This window comes from Euprymna scolopes, chromosome 2, assembly GCF_053919585.1.
Source record: "Euprymna scolopes isolate OS-2025 chromosome 2, ASM5391958v1, whole genome shotgun sequence".
Lineage (NCBI taxonomy): Eukaryota > Metazoa > Mollusca > Cephalopoda > Sepiida > Sepiolidae > Euprymna > Euprymna scolopes.
The window spans coordinates 16,635,155-16,656,993 of NC_136483.1; the positions used below are offsets into that span (position 1 = coordinate 16,635,155).

General features: G+C 33.9%; 1 protein-coding gene across 1 annotated transcript in view; it reads right to left on the reverse strand.

Annotated features, from left to right (window-relative positions):
- The window catches only part of LOC145289182 (cilia- and flagella-associated protein 337-like), a 1,233,457-nt gene that overhangs the window by 579,209 nt on the left and 632,409 nt on the right, over positions 1-21,839 (reverse strand). Inside the window, exons 17-18 of the mRNA XM_080136389.1 lie at positions 7,650-7,765; positions 5,443-5,515 (exon numbers count right to left, since the gene is read on the reverse strand). Coding sequence (XP_079992515.1) covers positions 5,443-5,515; positions 7,650-7,765 — 189 coding nt within the window. The remainder of the gene's footprint in view (positions 1-5,442; positions 5,516-7,649; positions 7,766-21,839) is intronic.

Below are 21,839 nucleotides of genomic sequence, written 5' to 3' on the forward strand. Positions count from 1 at the left end.
TTTGGATGGAGTGTTGTTGTTCAATTTGGAAATGTAGTTTTGCCAGGTTTCTTTTTTGCTTTTTTTTATAATATAGCGTGCTTTTGCTCGTGCTTGTAGGTATTTTTGAAGGTTGGGTTTTGTAGGATGTTGTTTGAAGTGTTTTAGCATTTTTTTCCTGTTGGTTATTGCTTGCTTACATTCTATTGTGAACCATGGCGTTGATTTTGGGTGTGGTTTGGTGGAAGATTTTGGGATTGTCTTGATTGCTATTTCGTTTAGTGTATTGGTGAAAGCTAACATAGGATCTGGTTTGTTAACTATTTCTTGATTAATTAAATTTGTGCAAAGTTTGCTAAATTCAGTTCAGTTAGCTTTATAAATTCGCCATTTTGGTTTTGATTCTTCTGTTGTAGGTTCTTGGGTTTTGAGAAAAATTGGGAAGTGATCGCTGCCGTACTGGTCGTTATGTACCTCCTATTGGAAGCCCATAAATATTGTGGGGGAGCATAGTGTTAGGTCGATAGCTGATGTCGTTCCTGTGCCTGGGTGAAGGTATGTGTGTGTTTTGTTGTTAAATATAGTTACTTCGGGTGATTCCAGTAATGATTCAATGATTTTCCCATTTTGGTTAATATTCTCACTTCCCCACATTTTGTTATGGGCGTTGAAGTCCCCCATTAATATAAAAGGTATGGGGAGTTGTGTTATGAGATCTTCAATTTCGGTTTTGTTTAGTTTATGTTTAGGTGGAATGTATATTGAACAAATAGTTATTGGTCGGTGAAGTGTAACTTTAATTGCTATTGTTTGTAGGTTTGTTTGGAGTTGTAATTTTATATGTGGTATCTGTTTTTTTATTATAATTGAAGTGCCACCTGTGGGTCGATTATCTGCTTGTGATCTGGTTGTTTGATTGTAGATGTGGTATCCTTTGAAGTTGATGGTGTCCGTTTCTTTTAGAAGAGTTTCCTGTAGGCCGATTATGCTGGGGTCATATTGTGCTATTATATGTTTGATTTCTTCGTAGTTTGGTTTTATGCCTCTGCAGTTCCACTGTATGATGTTTTTATTCATTTCCATAGGTAAGTTTGTTTATTTATTTTTTTTCCTTTTTTTTTCTGTTTGGTTTTTGTTTAGGTTTTTATATCTATTATTCTATTGATTTGTTGTGTTTTGAGTGGTTTTTGTTTTGTGTTTACTTGAACTGCTTGGTTCCTCAGTCTCCATTTTCTCTTCCTGATCAGTTCTGTTTTTGGAGCTAGATTTTTTCCTGTGACTCTCGATTTCAATCAATTCAAATTTGTTTTCATTTTCGATTAATATTGTCTCTGTTTTTTGTTTGCTTTGGTTTTTGGAAAGAGGATTTGTGTTTTCCCGTTCTGTTTCCATCTTTCCAGATATTGTGTTTTTATCTTCTGCTTTTGTCCTTGTACGTGATTTGGATCTTTCATGGTTTATTTGTGGTTTTTGCTGTTCGGGTTCTTTTTTGCTCTTTGGGACTTGTTTTAGATCATTTGGCTGAGTTTTCGAAGATACTGGTATTTGTTTCTTGTTTTCGTTTTGGTTAGTTTTTAAAGTTTCAATTAGATCTTTGAGTTCAGAGATTAGTTTAAGTAGGTCTTGGTTTTGGGTTTGGTTTGTTTGGTTTGAAGTTTTGGTAATATCTGCGTAAGTGTTTATTTTTTCTCGAGAGCTTACTATTTTCCTTGCTTCAGGAAAGGGCACGTTTTGTTTGTATTTTATTTCAGCTATTTCTTTTTCTTTTGTGTAGATTTTGCATATTTTAGAGTATGCTGGGTGTTTTTCTTGGCAATTTGGGCATTTCGTTTCGTTTGGGCATTCACTTTCAGTGTGGTTAGGTTCTTTTAAGCCACATTTTCCACATATTTTCTGTCCTTTGCATGCTTCTCTGCTATGTCCATATTTATGACACTTATAACATCTCAGAGGGGCTGGTATATATTGTTCTACTTTTTCTATTGTGTATCCGATTTTTATTTCTTTGGGAATTTTTGGTGTATTGAAAGTTAGTATGTAGGTTTTTGTAGGTATGGTTTGACCATTCCTTTTTATGTTTATTCGGACGTGATCGATTACTCCCTGTTTTCTTAGGGCATTTTCTGTTTCTTCTGCTGTAGCCAAGGTTAATTCATGGCTTTTTATAACACCTTTTGATGTGTTTAGTCTTTCATGAGCATAACTTTTGCATTTATAGATATGGAATTTCTCCATCTCTAAGATGTTTTTTGCGTCTTTATAGTTGTTGACGGTGACAAGTAGATTGCCATTTTTCATTTTTTTTGCTGTTTTTGGGTTGCTGTTTTGAGACAGAATTTTTTCAATTAAGAATGGAGATAGATCGCTGATCTTTTTTCCTTCTAAGGTTTCGATTACTATGAATCTTGGATATTTTTCTTTATCAATTATTTCATAGTTATATTCTTGTTCACTGTCTGAGCTGGTTACGTCAGAGTGGGTTCTTTTCGATTTTGTAGTATTTTTTTGATTTCTGGGTTTTTTGTTTGGGTTTATTATATCCATAGAAGTTTGTTTAGATTTTCATTTCTCTTGCTCCCCACCCTCCTCGGAGCCCGAAATTGGGAGATGTTAGGGGGGAAACCCATTCGCCCTTTTATCCCAGGGATACAAAAGAGATATACTCAATTGATTGAGTTTGTTCCATCATTTCCTGTTTCCTCCTTTAGTTTCTTCTTTCCCAGTTTGATAGAAACGTTCGTTAGGGAGCAGTTGTGTGGTTTTTGTCTCATCAATTGATTGGCTCTTGCCATCGCCTTCTAACACTTAACTGGTTTGTCTATGTTTGTAGTAATGAAATGTATTATCTTTGGATTAAGTTTTTTTTTTTTATTTATTTTTTTTTTTTTAGATGTTATAATTGACATTTTCAGTGTAAGTGTTAGGGCTTGACATGACTAGCCGATTGGTTGGATCGGACCTCTCCAACCGCCCGTCTAGCCTAGTATAAGGCCAAAGTAGAGTGTTGCTACAGGTATCTTTATTTTCCCTAGGCATCGGTTGCTCAGCCACCAGGATCCTTTTCCTAGGCATCACGGGTTGCCACCCACGGCCAACAGGTAGCCCCGTTGAGGGACTTTTACCCTCTGCAGGGGGGCAGTCGGCGTATTCTAGTGCCCTGCCGACAGGGTCAACCGGGAAGTAGGGAAGGAAAAAAGGAGGGGGGAAGGGGAGGGGGGGCTGTTGTTTTTATTTTGTTTTTGTAGAACATAATTAAGTTTTACAAAAGAGAATAGAAAGCAAAAACAGAAATCGATGTAGGTGCATTTCGTCTCAGGAAGTCAATAGGCAGCCTGATCTGGTAGCACCAGGTGAGATGGTGTAATATGGACCTATGTGTGCATGCATTCATTTAACAGGTATATTTAATGTGAAAGTGTCTGTATCTACAGACTTGTGTACATTTGCATTCGTTGATCAGCATTTATGTTCTTCACATGGGATTATGCTTAGTAGTCCATGAAAATCTCTCAACATTTTTTCCTGTTTGTCAAGGGGTGTTCATGTGCATCTCTTTATACGTTTCTTGGGGTCCTTTGCCAGATGCGTGATTTAGCTTTTAAGGACATAAGGATATTTAAAATATTGGAGTAGAGAAAATTCGTTCAATTGAATACTGTTGAATATAGTTTGTGACCCCAAAAGCGGATTGTGACAATTGCAGGTGTATATTTTTTAGGAGCAGAACAAGAAAGACAAAGAAAAGAACTGTTTGACTTTTTATATCATGCACTTATTTTTAGTATTAAATATTTTCACTTATTTGATTGGCTGAAAAACAAAAACAAACAAAAATACTGACTGACGATTCTGCCCAATTAAGAGTCGATTTGTAAAATACACTATTCACTGTGCTGCTATTCTCAAAAGTACCACCGAGATAACAAAATTTCTAAACAACTTCAATAGCTTTGCCATTTGGATATACTTTCTCCAAAAGTTTAAAAATTAAAGTAAAAATTCCTGTCAAGAAAGATACTTTAATTTAATTTAAGCATCATAATCCTGTTTTGAAAATAGTTAAGTAAATTCATTTATGAGGAAATGTTTGGTTCTCTAAATTAAAAAACACAAAACATTCATTAATGATGTTTTTTTAATCTAGAAAAAGTTTAGTAATGTTTTTTTTTTCCAGAAAAAGTTTAGTAAATTTTTTTTAATCAAGAAAAAGTGTAAATTTTTTTTTTTATCCAGAAAAAGTTGAGTAAAGTTGTTTTTTTTTACAACTTATCAGTGACACACACACACAAAAATGAACATGTGCGTTATTTTAATAGATTTTGTTTTAGTACAATATTATACTAAAATCTAATATAAACAAGTTGTTATTTTTTTTTCAGCATAATTTTAGTATATTTATTGGAATTGGAATCAGAATCAGTAATTGTATTGGAATCGGGAAAAATATTAGTATCGTCCCATCACTAGTTATTATTTACACAAACGTGTGTCCATCACGCAACATACAATTGCAATCATTGTTTATATTTATTACTAGCTGGGCGCCTGACGTTGCCCAGTCTAAAATACGCTTAAATATGATATTTTAATTTATACAGATTTCGTTTTTATTATCATATAGTCAATTCTCTATGGATTATTATATATTATATAGTATCCAATATATAGTAGTAATTTCAAAAGTTAAAACAAAAAATTATATGACTTGGGTGCAATCACCTAGAATCGAAAACAAAGCATATAGCACTGCAGTCTTAGTCGTTACCATTTGAGCTATCGTCAGATGAATAAGAATGATTTAAAAATAAACATATTTGCATATGTTTACAAATAACATATTGAGTCGTTACACCTGCCAAGTCCCAATTTTTTTCAGTTTTGACCCCTTGCACCTATTTTTACCAGTTAAAAATCCATAAAAGAATGGTTTACAAAAATGAGATCATTTGACCCACTTCGCGCCATTTTGCAACCTTGCATCTTGGAGGAGATGCACTTTGAAAAAGAATGGAGACAGACACACAAACTTGGTAAACTATAAAAATTAAATTACAAAAATATGTAAATTGTTAAATCTTCTTTATTGTGCAGATTTCTATATTTTTTTTTACATTTGTTTATTTTCACACTGTTTTTGTGTTCACTCCTTCTGCTGACGTCTACTCGGTACTCACTGTTATGCATTTATGTACGTCTGTCTGAACATCACTTATGTAAATCTATATTTTATATTCTTGTCTTGCAATTGCTTGTTTAATATTATTCGACTCTGCTATTATTTTTGCAATCTGTAAGTAAAACAATCTGATTTTCATGTATAAATGGTTTAAGGACGTTTGATTTGTTACCTCCCTTTGAAAAACGCCATGCAAGGAAAGAAAGAAATTGCAAATAAAAGATAAACATTTTTCAGTGGATTCTTTTTTTTATTTTTTATTTTTATCAAATTGAATTTAAACTCACATCATTTCCTTTCCATTCACTGGGATAAACCACAAAGTCTTTGAAGTCTGAATCTCGGAAAATAGTCAGGTACCTGAAAATGAATAATCACAACAAACTTTTTTTATTTTGATTAAAACTACATCTTTTCTATATATTTCTAAGATTTTTATTGCTTTGTTTCTTTTTCGTATTATTTGGATTATTTAGACTACTGTTCTCGTTATTTTCATAATGTTTCAGCCAATGCGATCGCCAACCTTTTTCGATTTATCTTGTCAATTTCTGCAATCTGCAATCTTAAGAACTACAGAGTTTGACAAGATATATCTAAAGTAGGTTGTATGTTATGATCAACCGAAACGTAAAAATAACACTCAAGATGACAACAGTGATCTAAATGATGCAAATAATATGAATTATCAATCCTCATCTAAAAAATGCAGAAACAGAGGATAGTTCTTTTTTTATCTTTACCAATCAGTCACCACTTATAAAGGCCAAAAGCCACTCAAATATAAGCCTTAATGAAATCGATTTCCAGTTGAATGAATTGAATTCTCATTAAAATGACATTTTCTACATTATATTTTTCAGACTGTCGTCATTATCTGTTAGCATTTTACAACGTATTGTTCGATCCTTTGCAGGTGACCATGTGATAATTTTGCTAACTTTTAATTCAAAATTTCCAGAAAGTTATTCACAACAACAAATAGCACTTGAAGAAGATCGGAGAGTATATCAGCCAAAACGTTGTGAACATGGCGGCAACTAAGGTGTAGAAAACCATTCAAAATAACAACAAAACCTTAGAGATGATTAATATTACATTTTTCTTTTTCATCATCAGATTTTTATATCATTTACTAAAATTGTTGGTCCATTTTATAACTTAAAGAGCCCCAGATGGTCATGTTATTGTCAACTCATGCTTTCTTTGTCGGCGGTATGTAAGCTGAAGGGGTACAAGTGCAAGGAGTTCATCAGAGCACATTCGATTAAAATGTACTTGTAAAACAGGCATATTATGGTGATGGGACTGAGGTTGGAACTTGGTTGATAGTGCAGGAGCTATTAGACAGGAGACTTTGTTTTTGGACCCTAAGAGGATGAGATTAGATGCACCAGCTCAGATGTGGCAACAAAATTATATTATTTACTAAAATTGTTGGTCTATATGATATGCTATTGTCAAGTATTTTATTTCCTTTTATTTCTTTATGCATAAAACACAGAAATATCTAGATCTCTTTTGAAGTGAAAAATATTGATAAAAATTGAAATATTTTTAAATAAAATGAAATTTGACTTAACATTGATATGTCAAATTTTTCAATAGGTCTGTCATTGTCATTCATACTCTGATCTTAGGAGATCATACTGGATAGTCTGTATTGACCAATGTATTATTGTCTGATGAACTATAGTGACCTCTCCATGGAACAAGTGATCTTGGTTTGAAGTTTTGTATCAGTTTGGCTGCTGGAGTCGCTGGAGAGTGATAAGTATTGTTAAATATTTGGCAGGTGACTCCAGGAAGAGAGACATTTGATGGGTTGTACATATGCAAATTAATTCCATTTGAGGAATGTGAGGCTTTCTATCATTGTCTATTGAAATGCATAATTTGACCAGAAATATACAAGAGGATATCGGTCAAAAGGTCGAGATAATAGAAAATGGGAAATATTAAACATTCCAGGATGAAAGAATGTTAATATAAATCGGCAACAAAAAGCAGAAGAGAGTTAGTCACAGAGCGAGGACAAGCTGACACATTTTTCTTTACTGCGAAAACATCTGCACCACACTTCCACCATGTGCCTTCACTGATGTCAACATCCATCATACTAAATCGAAAAGGTTATCATTGGAAATAAACAAAATATTTTAATAATCCAGCTGTATTGTGTTTTATTAGCTGCCAAGTGTATATATCGTAGACAGTGACAAAAGTCAATTTAGAAATAATCTAGACTGAAAAGTACATTTAACGACCGTCTGCAGGAAATATATATCAATATTACTTTCAGGGCCTTGCCCATTAAGAGGTCTTATTTCTTATCCTGCTGGGTGTCTAGCAACCTTCATCACCGAACACATTTGTTACTGATGACCTAACCATGTGGCAGATATTATTTGGTTACATAATACCAGTAGCACCGTTTGAGTGGCCTGACATAATTCAATAGATTAATTGTTTACAATTATAAAAGGTAACTTACTTGCCCCATCCAACGACTAACACACATCGTTTTAGAATGAACACCTGACCTATTTTTGCTGGCTGCCCATTTGCACAAATGAGTTTATGGTAGCAATGACCATTAAAATCCCACACCTGGAAAACAAAAGAGAAAAGAAAACATAAATAAAAATCACCTTTTTTTGTACGCCAAACAAGGCATATTTCCAATTGGAATGTAAGAGGCTATTATTTAAGATCGTGTCTAGCAGAGGACTATGGGGAGTTGAGCAATGAGGTGATTATTCACAGTATATTTAAATATCTGCAGGTTGGTACAGCCAGGGAAGCAGGAAACAGGGAAGGAATTTCAAAGTGTAGTAGTCCAAAGGAAGAAAAATATTGGAGTAGAAGGTTTTCCAACATCTACGGATTTATACAATAAAGGGGTGGGATTTTGTTTCTTGTCAGGTTAGTCGGGCTATAAAGTACTTGATGATGGAACAGAGGTTAGAGCTTGATTGGCGATGGGGTCACTTATTTGTGTTCATTGTTTTGGGTGATTCATTTCGTGACATATCAATCATTTTTAGGTTATTATTAATGTCAAATCCAGTCATTTCGATAACAGATTTTTATACTTCAAGTTTTTTTTAATATCTTCTTATTTATTTACCATGTTTGCTATTTTAGCTAGTAATTCATGTCATAACTTTATCTGTGTATGCCTGCGTTAGGCTTTCATGTCACACAGGGTAAGTTTTATTTAACCTTTAAATGCCTCCCTGGCAAATATTATCACTACATGTTAGAGTTGAACTGGAGATAATGACTCTGCACTCCCAAAAGCACCCAAATTGGAACCTCATCAGTGCATGTAACCGCACATCTATCTAACAAAGTCCCATTTGTGTTTATCTATATGGAAGTGAACTCAAACACCATTGCCCTAATATTATTTCAATTTGAAAAAAACAAGAAAAAACAAAAAAACAAAACAATGATTCTATGTATCATATGGATATATGTAGGTAAATAACACACACACACACACACACACACACACACACACACATACATTACTCTTTATTTGTATTTACATAAGCAGGAATAAGTTGCTACACAGTCATGAGCATGTTCCGATCAGCTAGTTACCAGTAACTATTACATATTACTGCTTATGTAAAAACAAATAAAGAGTACACCCTGCTCTATTTCGGTATTGAGCACTCTTGTATTAACCTCGTTACACTTCATTGGTTACTTAACCTCTGGAAAACATAACCTCAGATTATATATATATATATATATATATATATATATATATATATATATATATATATGTATGTATATTTGGGTGTGTCAGGAGTGTGATTTCCATTATAGAAGCGTTGATTTAATTTGAATAAAATAAAATATGCATCAAGTGTGCTTAAAAGCCAAATTATAACGCAATTTTTACGAAAATAAACAAATATTTTACTTGCTTAAAATTTATGATTTAAATATACTTAAATTATAAATTTTACAATGAAAATAACTTATTCCACATCATAGGGGATATATATATGTATATATATATATATATATATATATATATATATATATAGATATAGATATATATATAGATAGATAGATAGAAATTCAAAATTTAGAAATAATTTCCGATTACAGATTGCATAATACTGTAAAATATTAGTATCAATATTTACAAGACAATCCCAACTAGATATAAAAGCTCAATATACGAGATAGAGCAATAGTATAAATGAAAATTTGAAATTAAATTCTGTAAATTAAAAATTTAGAACAAATTTATTATTTGACAAGGAATAGAAACATTTCAAGTTTTTTTTTTTTTTAAATTTAGAATAAGGAACAAACTAAATCATTAATTTACAGAATTTAATTCCAAATTTATACTATATATATATGTGTGTGTGTACTTGTTTTTGGTGGTTCAGTTTATTACAAACAATATATTTGTTAATAAAAATAAAATAAATAATAATAAACAAGGAAAGAGACTTCATTTTCGTTAGGCAAGAAGAATGTAATAAATGATTTGTGATAATTTATGAATTTTTGAACGAAATCTAAATACAATAATTATGGATAGTGGCATGCTTTATAATTCCAATATCCTGTCGTTGAATGCTCACTGAATGTTTGCTGTTTATGGCTGCTGACTTGATATTTATAAGTACTTAATTTCTCTCAGTTCTTGTTAATTTCTGGTAGTTGAGAGGTAGAATGCTAACTTACAAAGTCAATGGTGACTTTGTGACTGGGTTAGAATCTCCTAACTGGTAGTAATTATCAATTGCTATACTGATGATTATGTAAGCATGAAACCCCTAGAGATTAGGTATAAAAATAATTGTTAATATTTATAAAATATTATCATATATATATATATATATATATATATATATATATATATATATATATATATATATATTAGGAAATAGTATGATACTGAGAATTCATAAAACTATAACACATTTCTTTAAAGATGTGATTTTAGATATTGTGGATGTAAAAAAACTCATTAGACACAATAGTTGGTTTGCTTTTCCTTGTGATTTCTATTTTTTTTCCTTTTTTTTTCTTTTTTTTTTTTGGTTTGTAAATATATTGAAAACAATAAGTTAGTCGGTGCATGAACACCTACCCATACAATTTAAACTCGAAAGAATTATCTCCGGGACGCTAAAATATGGCTTTAATTTGAATTAAAACTTATGAAAAATAATGAAATAACCATTATATACAAATTTTGTGGCCAGCTTTCTTTTAACTTGACATAAGGGAGGTAAGTAGAAAAATAAATAAGAGGGTTACTCCCCCTTACTTGCTTTACGACAACCACTTAAATATGCTTCTTTGACTTTTCTAGAATTATCTTGTTAAAAATATAATAAACAATAGCACCCCAGTTAAACAAATTTCGTTTCAATATTTTTTTTTATGGTTCTAAGTTTTCTTTTCTTCCTTCTATAACAAACAATTTCTGTAAATTGCTACTTTCACACACATTGTAGTTTCTCCAATCAAAAAGATCAGATTCTACTTTTGGGAGCTTTTACATGGAAACAGACTGAAAAAAATATCTGCAGATGACAAATTAAAAGCAAATTAAATATTTTAGGGTAGCGGATCTTTCTTATATGAATTACCATAAAATGAGTAAAATGACCAGTTAGTGGTAATTTGAGACGTGTAACATCTAATTTAGTTTTTTCAAAACATGAGTGAAGAGTAAGAGAGTTTTTTTTTAGTGGTGAAAAAACTTGACACTTTTTAGAGTCGGGCTGATTTGTCTTAAAAAAATATGAAACATCTATAGTCATACATTTAATAAAGTTTGTCAAATATAATTCTATAGTTAGGATAATTTTTTATACTAGCAGAACCCGTTGAAATTCCACGGTGGTTGAAAAGTTTTAACACACATAAATAAAATGAATAAAAAAAAATAAATAAAATAAAACAAATAAACACGAATTCTAAAAAATTTCTTTAGTAAATTCTTTTTTTTTTTTTTTAATCTTAAAAAAAAATTGATCGATAAAATTTAGATTTTTTTTTCAATGAAAATTCAACACACAACACATTGTTTTGTTTTGTTTTGTTTTTTTTCTGAATAATTTTTTTATATAAATTATGTAGTATTGGGAATCCGGGTTTGTATTACTGTACACATAGATTCGAAAAAGTTGTCAAAAAACAAATATATAACAAATAAATGTTATCAAAGGCAAGATAAGTTACTTTTCTACCTAACTGGATATATTTTTTGTGTTTTTATTCAATGTAATATATTTATTCAGCTCGAAAAACATACAGTGTTTACCGATGTATTCGAAAATTCAAGATGGCGCCCAACAGTCTCTTTAACATGGTAAGTTTGGGAAAAGGTGTTATAAATAATAAACTAGACAAAATACAATTAAAAAAAACACCGAATATATGTTAACTTATGTCACGGTAACATATAATGCACGAATTTCTAACAGTATTTTGTCTAGTTTATTATTTATAACATCTTTTCCTGAACTTACCGTGTTAAAGAGAGTGTCGGCCGCCATTTTGAATTTTCCAATACATCGGTAAACACTGTATGCTTTTCGAGCTGAATAAACATGTTACATTGAATAAAAACACGAAAAATATATCCAGTTAGGTAGAAAAGTAACTTATCTTACCTTTGATAACATTTATTTGTTATATATTTGTTTTGTGACAACTTTTTCGAATCTATGTGTACAGTAATACAAACCCGGGAATCCTAGCTTAAATGCTATCTAGGTAGTTGTAGAAATAGCAAGTTTTGTAAATATATTTTCGATTCCCATCAGCGAGTTTACTGGGGTCACAGAAGGTTAGATTTAACACTCATCAAACTCAAGTCACCTTTTGTCAACCTAGATAGAGTGCACCGGAAATTAGGGGTGATGGGAATTGTGGTCGTAGGTTTCTGGTTGGCAACCATATGGGCTAGATTGGTTTTGGACTGGAGATGAAGCAGGCGTGACATTAGGGTCTCTCCTCCAACAACCATGGGTTCGAGACATAGGCTTGCCTTTTTAATAAAACAAATTGAAGCTTCAAATCCATCTCGTGTTATCGATGCATCTGCCGCAGTAAGTACCACTCCCCATGAGATGGCAGCCCAGCGAAAAGAAGATATCATCCGCTGGACAAGGCAAGCAGGTATGTACACATCATATCTTTGCGCATGCATTTTGAGACCCTTCAAGGCAAGAAACTGTGTAAGAATAGAACACACACACACATATGTAAGAACACTCAGACTTTAAAAGTACCTAAAGAAAAAAGAATCTTAAAAGTAAAAGAGAATAGCAGCAGAAACGTTTAATACGTGGAAGAAGTAAATAAATAAAACAGAAAGACGCAAACAGAATCTTTAACAATTATAAAGGAACAGATTTCAATTTACTTGCACATTTGTTTTGGAATTTTTAAAAGAATCTATTAAAAAAAATTTTTTTTAAAGTATCTATAAAAAAAATTTTTTTAAAAGAATCTATAAAAAAAAAATTATAGTCTCCTCTCAACATGATTTTCTTTTTTTAAATCTATCTATATATAAAAGTGAATGTGTCTGTGTATATTTTCCTACGCAATAACTTGGTTAATTTTAAGTCTACAGACTCGAAATTTGATATACACGGTACTGAGATTTGGAAAAATCGATGTGATCGGGTTTCGGCCAGAAATTGGTCTGTTAAGGGGTCAAAGTTCAACGATTTGACTTTTGAGCACTCTACCAAACTCCTCCGACAATTTTGGGTCTAAACACTTGAAATTTTAGATATAGGTTCCTTGGTCATGGATCTAACTTAATAACTCGATTTGAGCCCAAAACAATGTTAAAGGGTCATAATAGGGGTCAAAGTTTAAAAAATTGACCGTTTTTTCTTTTTTCGCTCAATATACATCTCCAAACACCCAGGCAACACTGAGCACCCATGCTAGTATATCTATAAAAGTGAACGTGTCTGTGTGTCTGTCTATCTATGTGTCTGTGTACATTTCCCTACGCAATAACTCTGTCAATTTTTAATCTACAGACTCGAAATTTGATATACACGGTACTGAGATTTGAGAAAATCTATGTGATCGGGTTTCGGCCAAAAATTCGGCTATTAAGGGGTGAAAGTTCAATGATTTGTCTTTTAAGAACTCTACCAAACTCCTTCGACAATTTTGGGTCTAAACACTTGAAATTTTAGATATAGGTTCGTTGGAAATGGATCTAACTTAATAACTTGATTGAAGCCCAAAACAAAAAAATGTTAAGGGATAGGGGTCAAAGTTAAAAAAATTGACCGCTTTTTTTTTTTTTGCTCATCATACACCTCCAAATACCCGGGCAACGACGGGCACCCATGCTAGTATATCTATAAAAGTGAACGTGTCTGTGTGTCTGGATGTCTGTGTACATTTCCCTACGCAATAACTCTGTCAATTTTTAGTCTACAGACTTGAAATTTGATATACACGGTACTGAGATTTGGAAAAATCTATGTGGTCAGTTTTCGCCCAGAATTTTGGCTGTTAAGGGGTCAAAGTTCAACGATTTGACCTTTGAGAACTCTACCAAACTCCTTCAACAATTTTGGGTCTAAACACTTGAAATTTTAGATATAGGTTCCTTGGACATGGATCTAACTTAATAACTCGATTTGAGTCCAAAACAAATATTAAGGGGTCATAATAGGGGTCAAAGTTTAAAAAATTGACCGTTTTTTTGTTTTTTTTTTTGTTCAGCATTGTTTCTTTTTTTTTTTTTTACATGGTGGCGATAGAGGGCAAATATAAATGCAGTGGTGTAAGCTAGTGCAACCCACATATAAGGTAAATTAGGGTCTTCTCTGGAGATATCTCTACCACATGGGAAGCCATCTTTGATGTAGGCACATATTCCATGCCCATGGCGATCTTGGAGAAGGAGACCTAGTAGTAGGGGTCTACGTTGGTGGATGGGGTTCTAGGTTTATTCGTGTTTCTTTTTTGGAGATTTGTCATGATTGAGGTTTTGGGGTTTGTGGAGCAAGTCGGTAGACTTGGTTGGTGCAGGACAGAGAGGGAAAATAAAGAATTTTTTTTTTTTTTTTTGTAGCACATGAACAGGTAAAGCCGTAACAATTACCCACTAGAATGGCATCGAGAGGCCCTACCAGAAACTACTGTATGGTCCAGAATCCATTCACCAAATGGCAATACAGCAGCTCCGGTACTTTGCACCTGCTGATAGGACAGCCTCCTTAGTGGTTAATCCAAGGTTCAGGTCCCTGACTATCAGGCGGGTAACGTCAACCCAGATGAAACGTTTACCTCCAGCACCCTTACTAGTGACATGACCGCAAAGATAGACATAGAAACAGAAATTTTCTGACATCTCAGGCTACTCTTTACAAAGTACTACCGACCTAGAAAGCAGCTTTTTCTTCACCCTTTGTCAGAAAAATCACTCATTGGAAATGGGGACTGAAGGACAAAAAAGGAGAAGCGAGAGTTACTGTAGCAGCCGATAACACATCCACATGCATTATCTACTCTCCATGATACACCTCCAAATACCCGGGCAACGCCGGGCACACATGCTAGTATATTTATAAAAGTGAAATTGTGTGTGTGTGTGTCTGTCTGTCTGTGTACATTTCCCTACCAAATTACTCTGTCAATTTTCAGTCTAAAGACTCGAAATTTGACATAAGGGGTATCGAGATTTGAGAAAATCTTTTTAATTGGTTTTCGGTCAGAAATTTGGCTGTCAAAGGGTCAAAGTTCAATGATTTGACCTTTGAAAACTCTACCGAACTCTTCCGCCAATTTCGGGTATAAACACTTGAAATTTGAGATGTAGATTCCTTGGACATGGATCAAATTTTTAACTTGATTGGAGTTCAAAACAATGAATGCTAAGGGGTCAAAATTGGGGCCAAAGTTTTTAAAAAAATTGACCTCTTAGCTAAACATTTGAAATTTTGAAAGAAATTGACCTCTTGGCTAAACATTTGAAATTTTACATAAAGTGACATCCTTACATCATTCGTAGACATCTATGCTGATGACACTATTATGTATGGTAGCACATCTAAGACCGTAAACAACCAAGTTCTCTCTGATTTTCTCTCCTCTGATCTTGCGCAAGTGGTACAATAGGGAAAGAGGTGGCTTGTTACTTTTAATGCATCTAAGACCAAGCTTTTATCTTTACATCATCAACACTCTGATCCCACTCTGGCATCAATTGAAATGAATGGCTCTCGGCTTTGGGAGACCTCATATTTTGACAAGCTTCTGGGCTTGACCTTTACTCCTGATCTTAAATAGAACACATACATTAAATCCGTTGCCAAGGCCATTGGAAAAATTGTGGGATCTTTCTAACGCTCCAGTAGATATCTCACTGCTGATGCAATTCTCTATCTATATAAGAGCCAGGTACGTCCAAGGATGGAGTACTGTTACCACATCTAGACAGGAGCTGCTAGAAAGGATTTATCCTGCCTTGATAGAGTTCAAAATAGACTTTGTAGCCTTGTGGGGGATGTCCTTTTCTCTTCCCTGCAACCTCTTTCTCACAGAAGAGATGTTGCGAGTTCGTCTCTGCTTTATCATTATTTTCATGGCAAGTACTCGGCTGAGCTCCATTTTATGGTCCCCCCTCGCAAAACTTTCACAAGAAACACCCGTCTAGCAGAAAACACTATCACTAGTTTCTCCTACTCTTTATATGTGCCTAAACCTAAACGTAGATTCCATGAGCAAAGCTTCTTTCTTAGAACTGCACACCTATGGAATTGTCTTCCGTTTTTCTGCTTTCCAGCTGACTACAATATGGTTGTCTTCAAGTCTAACGTAAACAAGTTTTTGAGGAGCCGTTCTATATAACAAACAAATTTACCGAATCTCCATTACTAACGGTTACTATATTGTCCAATTTCTACTGTACACTCTTTAACCCTTATCCTCGAGTGGCCTCTTGGCCTTGAAAAGTAGTGATGCTTATGTAAAAAAAAAGAAGAAAAATGTATTCAGACATAGAACAACCTTTTTAATCGGTTTTTGGCCGAAAATTTAGCTGCTAAGGGGTCAAAGTTCAAAAGATTTAACCTTTGCGGTCTCTAGCAAACTATTCAGCCAATTTTCGGTCTAAACATTTGAAATTTTGCATAAAGGGTATTCAAACATGTAACAAGCTTTTTAATCCGTTTTTAGGCGAAAATTGAAATAGTTGATCTTTGCAGACTCTACCAAACTCCTCCACCAATTTTGGGTCTAAACACTTGAAACTTTAGATGTAGGTTACCTAGACATGAGTCAAACTTTTTAATATGTATATACATATGCACATAAAGTTATGAACAGTATATAGGGCCCGAGCAAAGTCGGGCTGAACTGCTAGTTATAAAGAAAAGAGCGAATTTGAAACCGTAAACAAACCGCCACTTTTTTTTGTTTTGAAAATTTTGGAGACGAAATGGTTTTAATAATTTGTAAGTGACTGAGAGCGACTATAAAAGGAGGTAATTCGTTTCTCATTAATTAATGTTTGTGATGATAAATTTTTTTTGTTTGTTTTTTTTTTTTTTTTTTTGTGACACTAGACGTACGGACAAGTAAATTAACATTTAGATTCCTCGAATACATTACTTTGTAGAATACCCATATCCAAACTGGAAAAAGACTTGGTGCAACTTTACTAAAGCATGCGTTTGAAAAAAAAAATGCATTTCAGAGAAAAACATTTTTACATATTTACGTGTCATGCCAAAATTAGTATAAATTCCAAAAACTACGAAAAACGGTCCAGTAGAAAAATAATTATAAGTAAAAACAAAATTTTTCAAAGTTGCAATTTCATTGTAAATTAATCCTTTAGATGCTTGAAATCAGGGGGCGATAACTGCTTTCAAGTCAGCCATTTTGCTTACAAACTGCATGCTTTTTTTCTGAAAATAGCTCTAGCACGTCTTTTACTGGACAATGTTTCGTAAATTTTGGAATTTATACTACTAATAATAAGTATGTAATAAGTTTTTTTCCCCTGAAATGCCCTTATTCAAAAATACATGATTGGGTTGAACGACACAATAGTAAAAGTTGAACTAAAGACTCCGACAATCCTTTAAACCGTAGTCCACTAGTATTAAGTTAAACATAATTTTAATGTGGTTTGTCTACATTACGGCATTTCAACCTTGTTAGGGTTATTTAATTCATTGCGTACAAGCTGTTATTTTATTCATAACTGGGGTTATACACTGGAATGTTGCGAGTTAATTACAAGATGGTTGTAGTATTAGTATTATACTATTAGTATTATAGTATTAGTATAATACTAATAGGTTTTTATTAAACAATAATACACAGAAACAGTTGATGAGTTCTCAACTTAGAAGTGGCACACTACAGTTCCAGTGGTATTCTGATGGAAGGGATTACATTGAGTTTGCATAGAAAAGTATGTACTTGTCTGATATTGTTACCCCCACTCCTCCACCAAATGAAAAAATAATTGTTCTAATTTTTTTTATTTTTCATTGCATTTTCACCCCAAACAAGGCACAGTGCCACTTTCATGTATGGGACTAATATCTGGGACATAAATTGCAAGAAATACTATGTAGGGAGTTGAGCAGCAAGATGTCTGTTTACATTACACTTGAACTTCTGCATGTCAGTACAGTCAGGGAAGCAGGAACATGGAAGGGAATTCCAAAGTCTAGCAGTTCTAGGGAAGAAACTATTAGAGTAGAAGACTTTCTGGCATCTATGTGTAGGGGTGGAATTTTGCTGCTTGTTTGGTTTGTCAAGGGTATTTATGTAAAGGGGATATAAGGGCTTGTAGTTCGTCAGAGAATTTATCATTAAAATACTTGATGTTTGCTTTTTTTTACAAAGGAGTCATCTATAATCAATGCCTGAAGGCCACTCAAGGATAAGGGTTAATGGGTGTACAGTAGTCAATGGGACCATATCGTAGTAATTGTTAGTAGTGGAAATTGGATTACTTAAAGGGATGGCTCATCAAGAACTTGTTTATGTTGGACTTGAAGATGACCATATTGTATTAAAAAAAAAAGCAGGCAAACAGAACAGAGTTCCACAGGCATGCATTTCTAAGAAAAAAGCTTTGTTCATGGAATCTACGTTTAGGTTTAAGCACAGATAAAGTGGGGAAATTATTGATATTAGTTTCAGCTAGATGAGTGTTTTTCATGAAAGCTTGGCGAGGTGGGACTATAGATTGGAGCTCAGACGAGCACTTGCCATGAAAATAACGAAGTAGAGACAGGCTCACAACGTCTCTTAAGCGTGAAAGAGGTTGCAGAGAAGAGTAAAAAGGCATCCCCTACTACGAGGCTACAAAGTCTATTTTGAACTCTGTCAAGGCAGGATAAGCTGATTCTAGCAACTCATGCCCAGATATGGCAACAGTACTCTATCCTTGGACGTACCTGGCTCTTATATAGGTAGAGAATTGTATCAGCAGCGAGATATCTACTGAAGCAGTAGAAGGACCTTAACATTTTTCCAGCGACTTTGGCAACAGATTTGATGTACATGTTCCATTTCAGATCAGGAGTAAAGGTCAGACCCAGAAGCTTGTCAGAACATGAAGCTTTCCCAAGATAAGAGCCATTCATTTCAATTTATGCCAGACGGGGATCAGAGCATTGATGATGTAAAGATAGAAGTTTGGTTTTAGATGCATTAAAATTAACCATCCACCTTTTTCCCATTCCACCACTTGCTCAAGATCAGAGGAGAGAGAATTAGATAGAACTTTGCTGCTTACGGCGTTGATGTGTTGCTATAGATAGTAGTATTGTCAGCATAAATGTCTTCCAAATGATCTTAGTATGTGATTTGGAAGATCATTTATGCCAATCAGGAAGAATTGGCCCAGGATGGACCCCTGAGGGACTCCAGCATTAATACTGTGAGCTTCTGATTTTTGCCCATCAACCACTACTCTTATGAACCTTTACCTATAACTTTTGTCCATTTTTAATGGGCAAAAACGTTATCAGATATTCATACTCATTAAATTGAAAAAAATATGTACCAACACAAAAAAAAGGAAGGAAAAAAATGTAATATCAAAAAAGGCAAGACAGCCAAGTGATTCAGTAACACACAATAACAGTTTCCAAGGATTCTCTAACAACCATCTGTTCGTGTTCTCCCCATGGTCTCCTTTTATGCAGTTGAGCAGCGAGATTTTGCATCACTTTGTGAGATCACTTAATTATAAAAGTTCTGGGCACCGCCATCTTGCTTCTTTCTGGCCCCTCACTACAGCTTGATTACACATGACGCATGGATGCTTTAGTGTAAACCACAATCTCTCCTACACCAAGAACTTCCCATACTCGGTCAGGTATATTGTGTGGTCGTAAAATTTCCTTTGATTGTGCAAGAAGACTTTCCTGGCATATTGAGAATTTTTCTATTATGCTCTCAATAACTTCATTCCAATATACTGCACCTTGCGCTCGAAGTGGTATCTTTTCAAAGAATTGAGGAGTGTAATGGAGAAGAATTCATTTATCATTTACAATTCATCTGTATATGATGACGTGGGCTAGGACAACAGCATATTCTTTTCATTGTTTCGACTCTCGAGTGTGTATTCGTTGATATCTTATATACTTTTATATAGAGTGATGAGGTTGATTAACTGTGTCGGATATATATTCAAGTCATGACAATGAAAAGAATATGCTGTTGTCATAGCCCTAATGATGACCAATAGAACCAGATTACAGGTGGTAATTCTTTAAATATGGTCAACATGTTATTATAACTTTGCATAGCTATTCAAGAATGGATCTTTTTTTGTTTCAATCCTTCTACCACTCACAAGATCGATTGTAAAATCCAGGTTAATTATAGTCTTGTTTCCAGTACTGGGAAGACACCTTAGTGTATCATTTCCTTCTCAGGTATGTGTCCGGTATAATTTTATAATCATCTGATGTAATCTAGGGAGTGCACTCATCAGTGGTTTTGGAGTATCATAAATGGTGGTTAGTGAGTACTTTAATGAACAGCCATGTATGTGGAATCGGTACTTCTGCACTATTAGGCCAAAATTTTGGAAATCATAAAACTGAATTTCACATGAAAACAATGGTGTCTACGTATTCTTCGTATTTTTAAAATGATTATATCCAAAAATTATGAAAGCCGATAAGGTAGAAAATTATTTATTAAAGAAAATAAAAAATAGAATTTGAAGAAAACGATCGTAAGACACAGGAGAGTCCAAAAGGGAGGTAATTTTCGCTTTCGATTTAAACAAGATGGCCACAATTTTTCAACTGCTAGCATGATTAAAGTTGTTTTGTTAATAATTCAGTTAATTTTGACTGCATAATTTCGAAGCTACCATTATAATTTATTAGAATTGACAAAAAAATCAGTAGAAACCATTGTTTTTTTTTATCTGAAAACTTCATTTATCAACTACAAAATATCGTCCCAATAGTGTATAAGCACCGTGGAATCTTTGGACTTGGAACACAATTGCTAGTTCTCTTTCTATACACAGTGTTTTTCTTTGCATAGATTGGGTTCATACCTTCCCTTTTAGTATCATTGATTATAGTATAAAAGACATTGTACTAGTTGACATTGTCTAGCATTGTTTTGGAAAAAATAAAGATACCTGTGTTTTCTTGCTCTTCTATATTATCATTCTTCCTTTTTTTAAATTTCTATAATTTTCAATTTCAATTGGTTCAGAGAATTTGACTATAAATAGTTTTTAAGCTATTTAGTATCACGGGAAGAATACATAATGTAATTAAATCCTTTTTTTTTTTTTTTATTACATTTTCGCCCCAAACAAGGCACATTGCCACTTTGGTGTAGGGGGCTACTATCAGGGGCAACAACTACTGGGGCACTATGTAGGGATTTGGGCAGCAAGATGTCTATTCACGTTGCACTTGAACTTCTGCACGTCAGTACAGTTGGGGAAGCAGGGACCTGGAATGGAATTCCAAAGTCTCTTAAGTAAGAGAAAAATCCAAGTTGTCCTCGATGGTCGTACATCTAAACAATATGATATAAATGCGGGAGTACCTCAAGAGTCTATCCTTGGACCTTTATTATTCCTGGGGATATTTGCTGATGATACCACTCTCTATAACAGGCATGAGGGAAAAACAAATGAACACATATCTAAGGCAGAAACACTAGAAGATGACCTCCAATCTGTAGTGGAATGGGGACAAAAATGAATGGTCACATTGAATGCTGCCAAGACTAGGCTTGTTTCTTTCAATAATTACAAGAAACCTTTTCTACCACAAATGGCAATGGCAAAGAATACATTACCCGAAAGTACTTCCTTTAAACTCCTTGGCCTAACGTTTACAGGGAACATGAACTGGAATAGATACATTGAGAGCATTGTCAAGGCTGCTGCAAAGAAGGTGGGATCTCTCTACCGTGCTAGAAAACTACTTATGCCTGAAAGTATCCTGTACCTCTATAAGGCCACTATTCGTCCATGAATGGAGTACTGCTGTCACATTTGGGCTTGTGCATCTGTTGCTTGTCTCTCACTCCTGTACAGAGTTCAAAAGAGAGTCGCCAATCTGATAGGTCCTGAACTGTCATCTAGGCTTCAGCTTCTGTCCCACCAACGAAATGTTGCATCTCTCTGCCTGTTCTACAA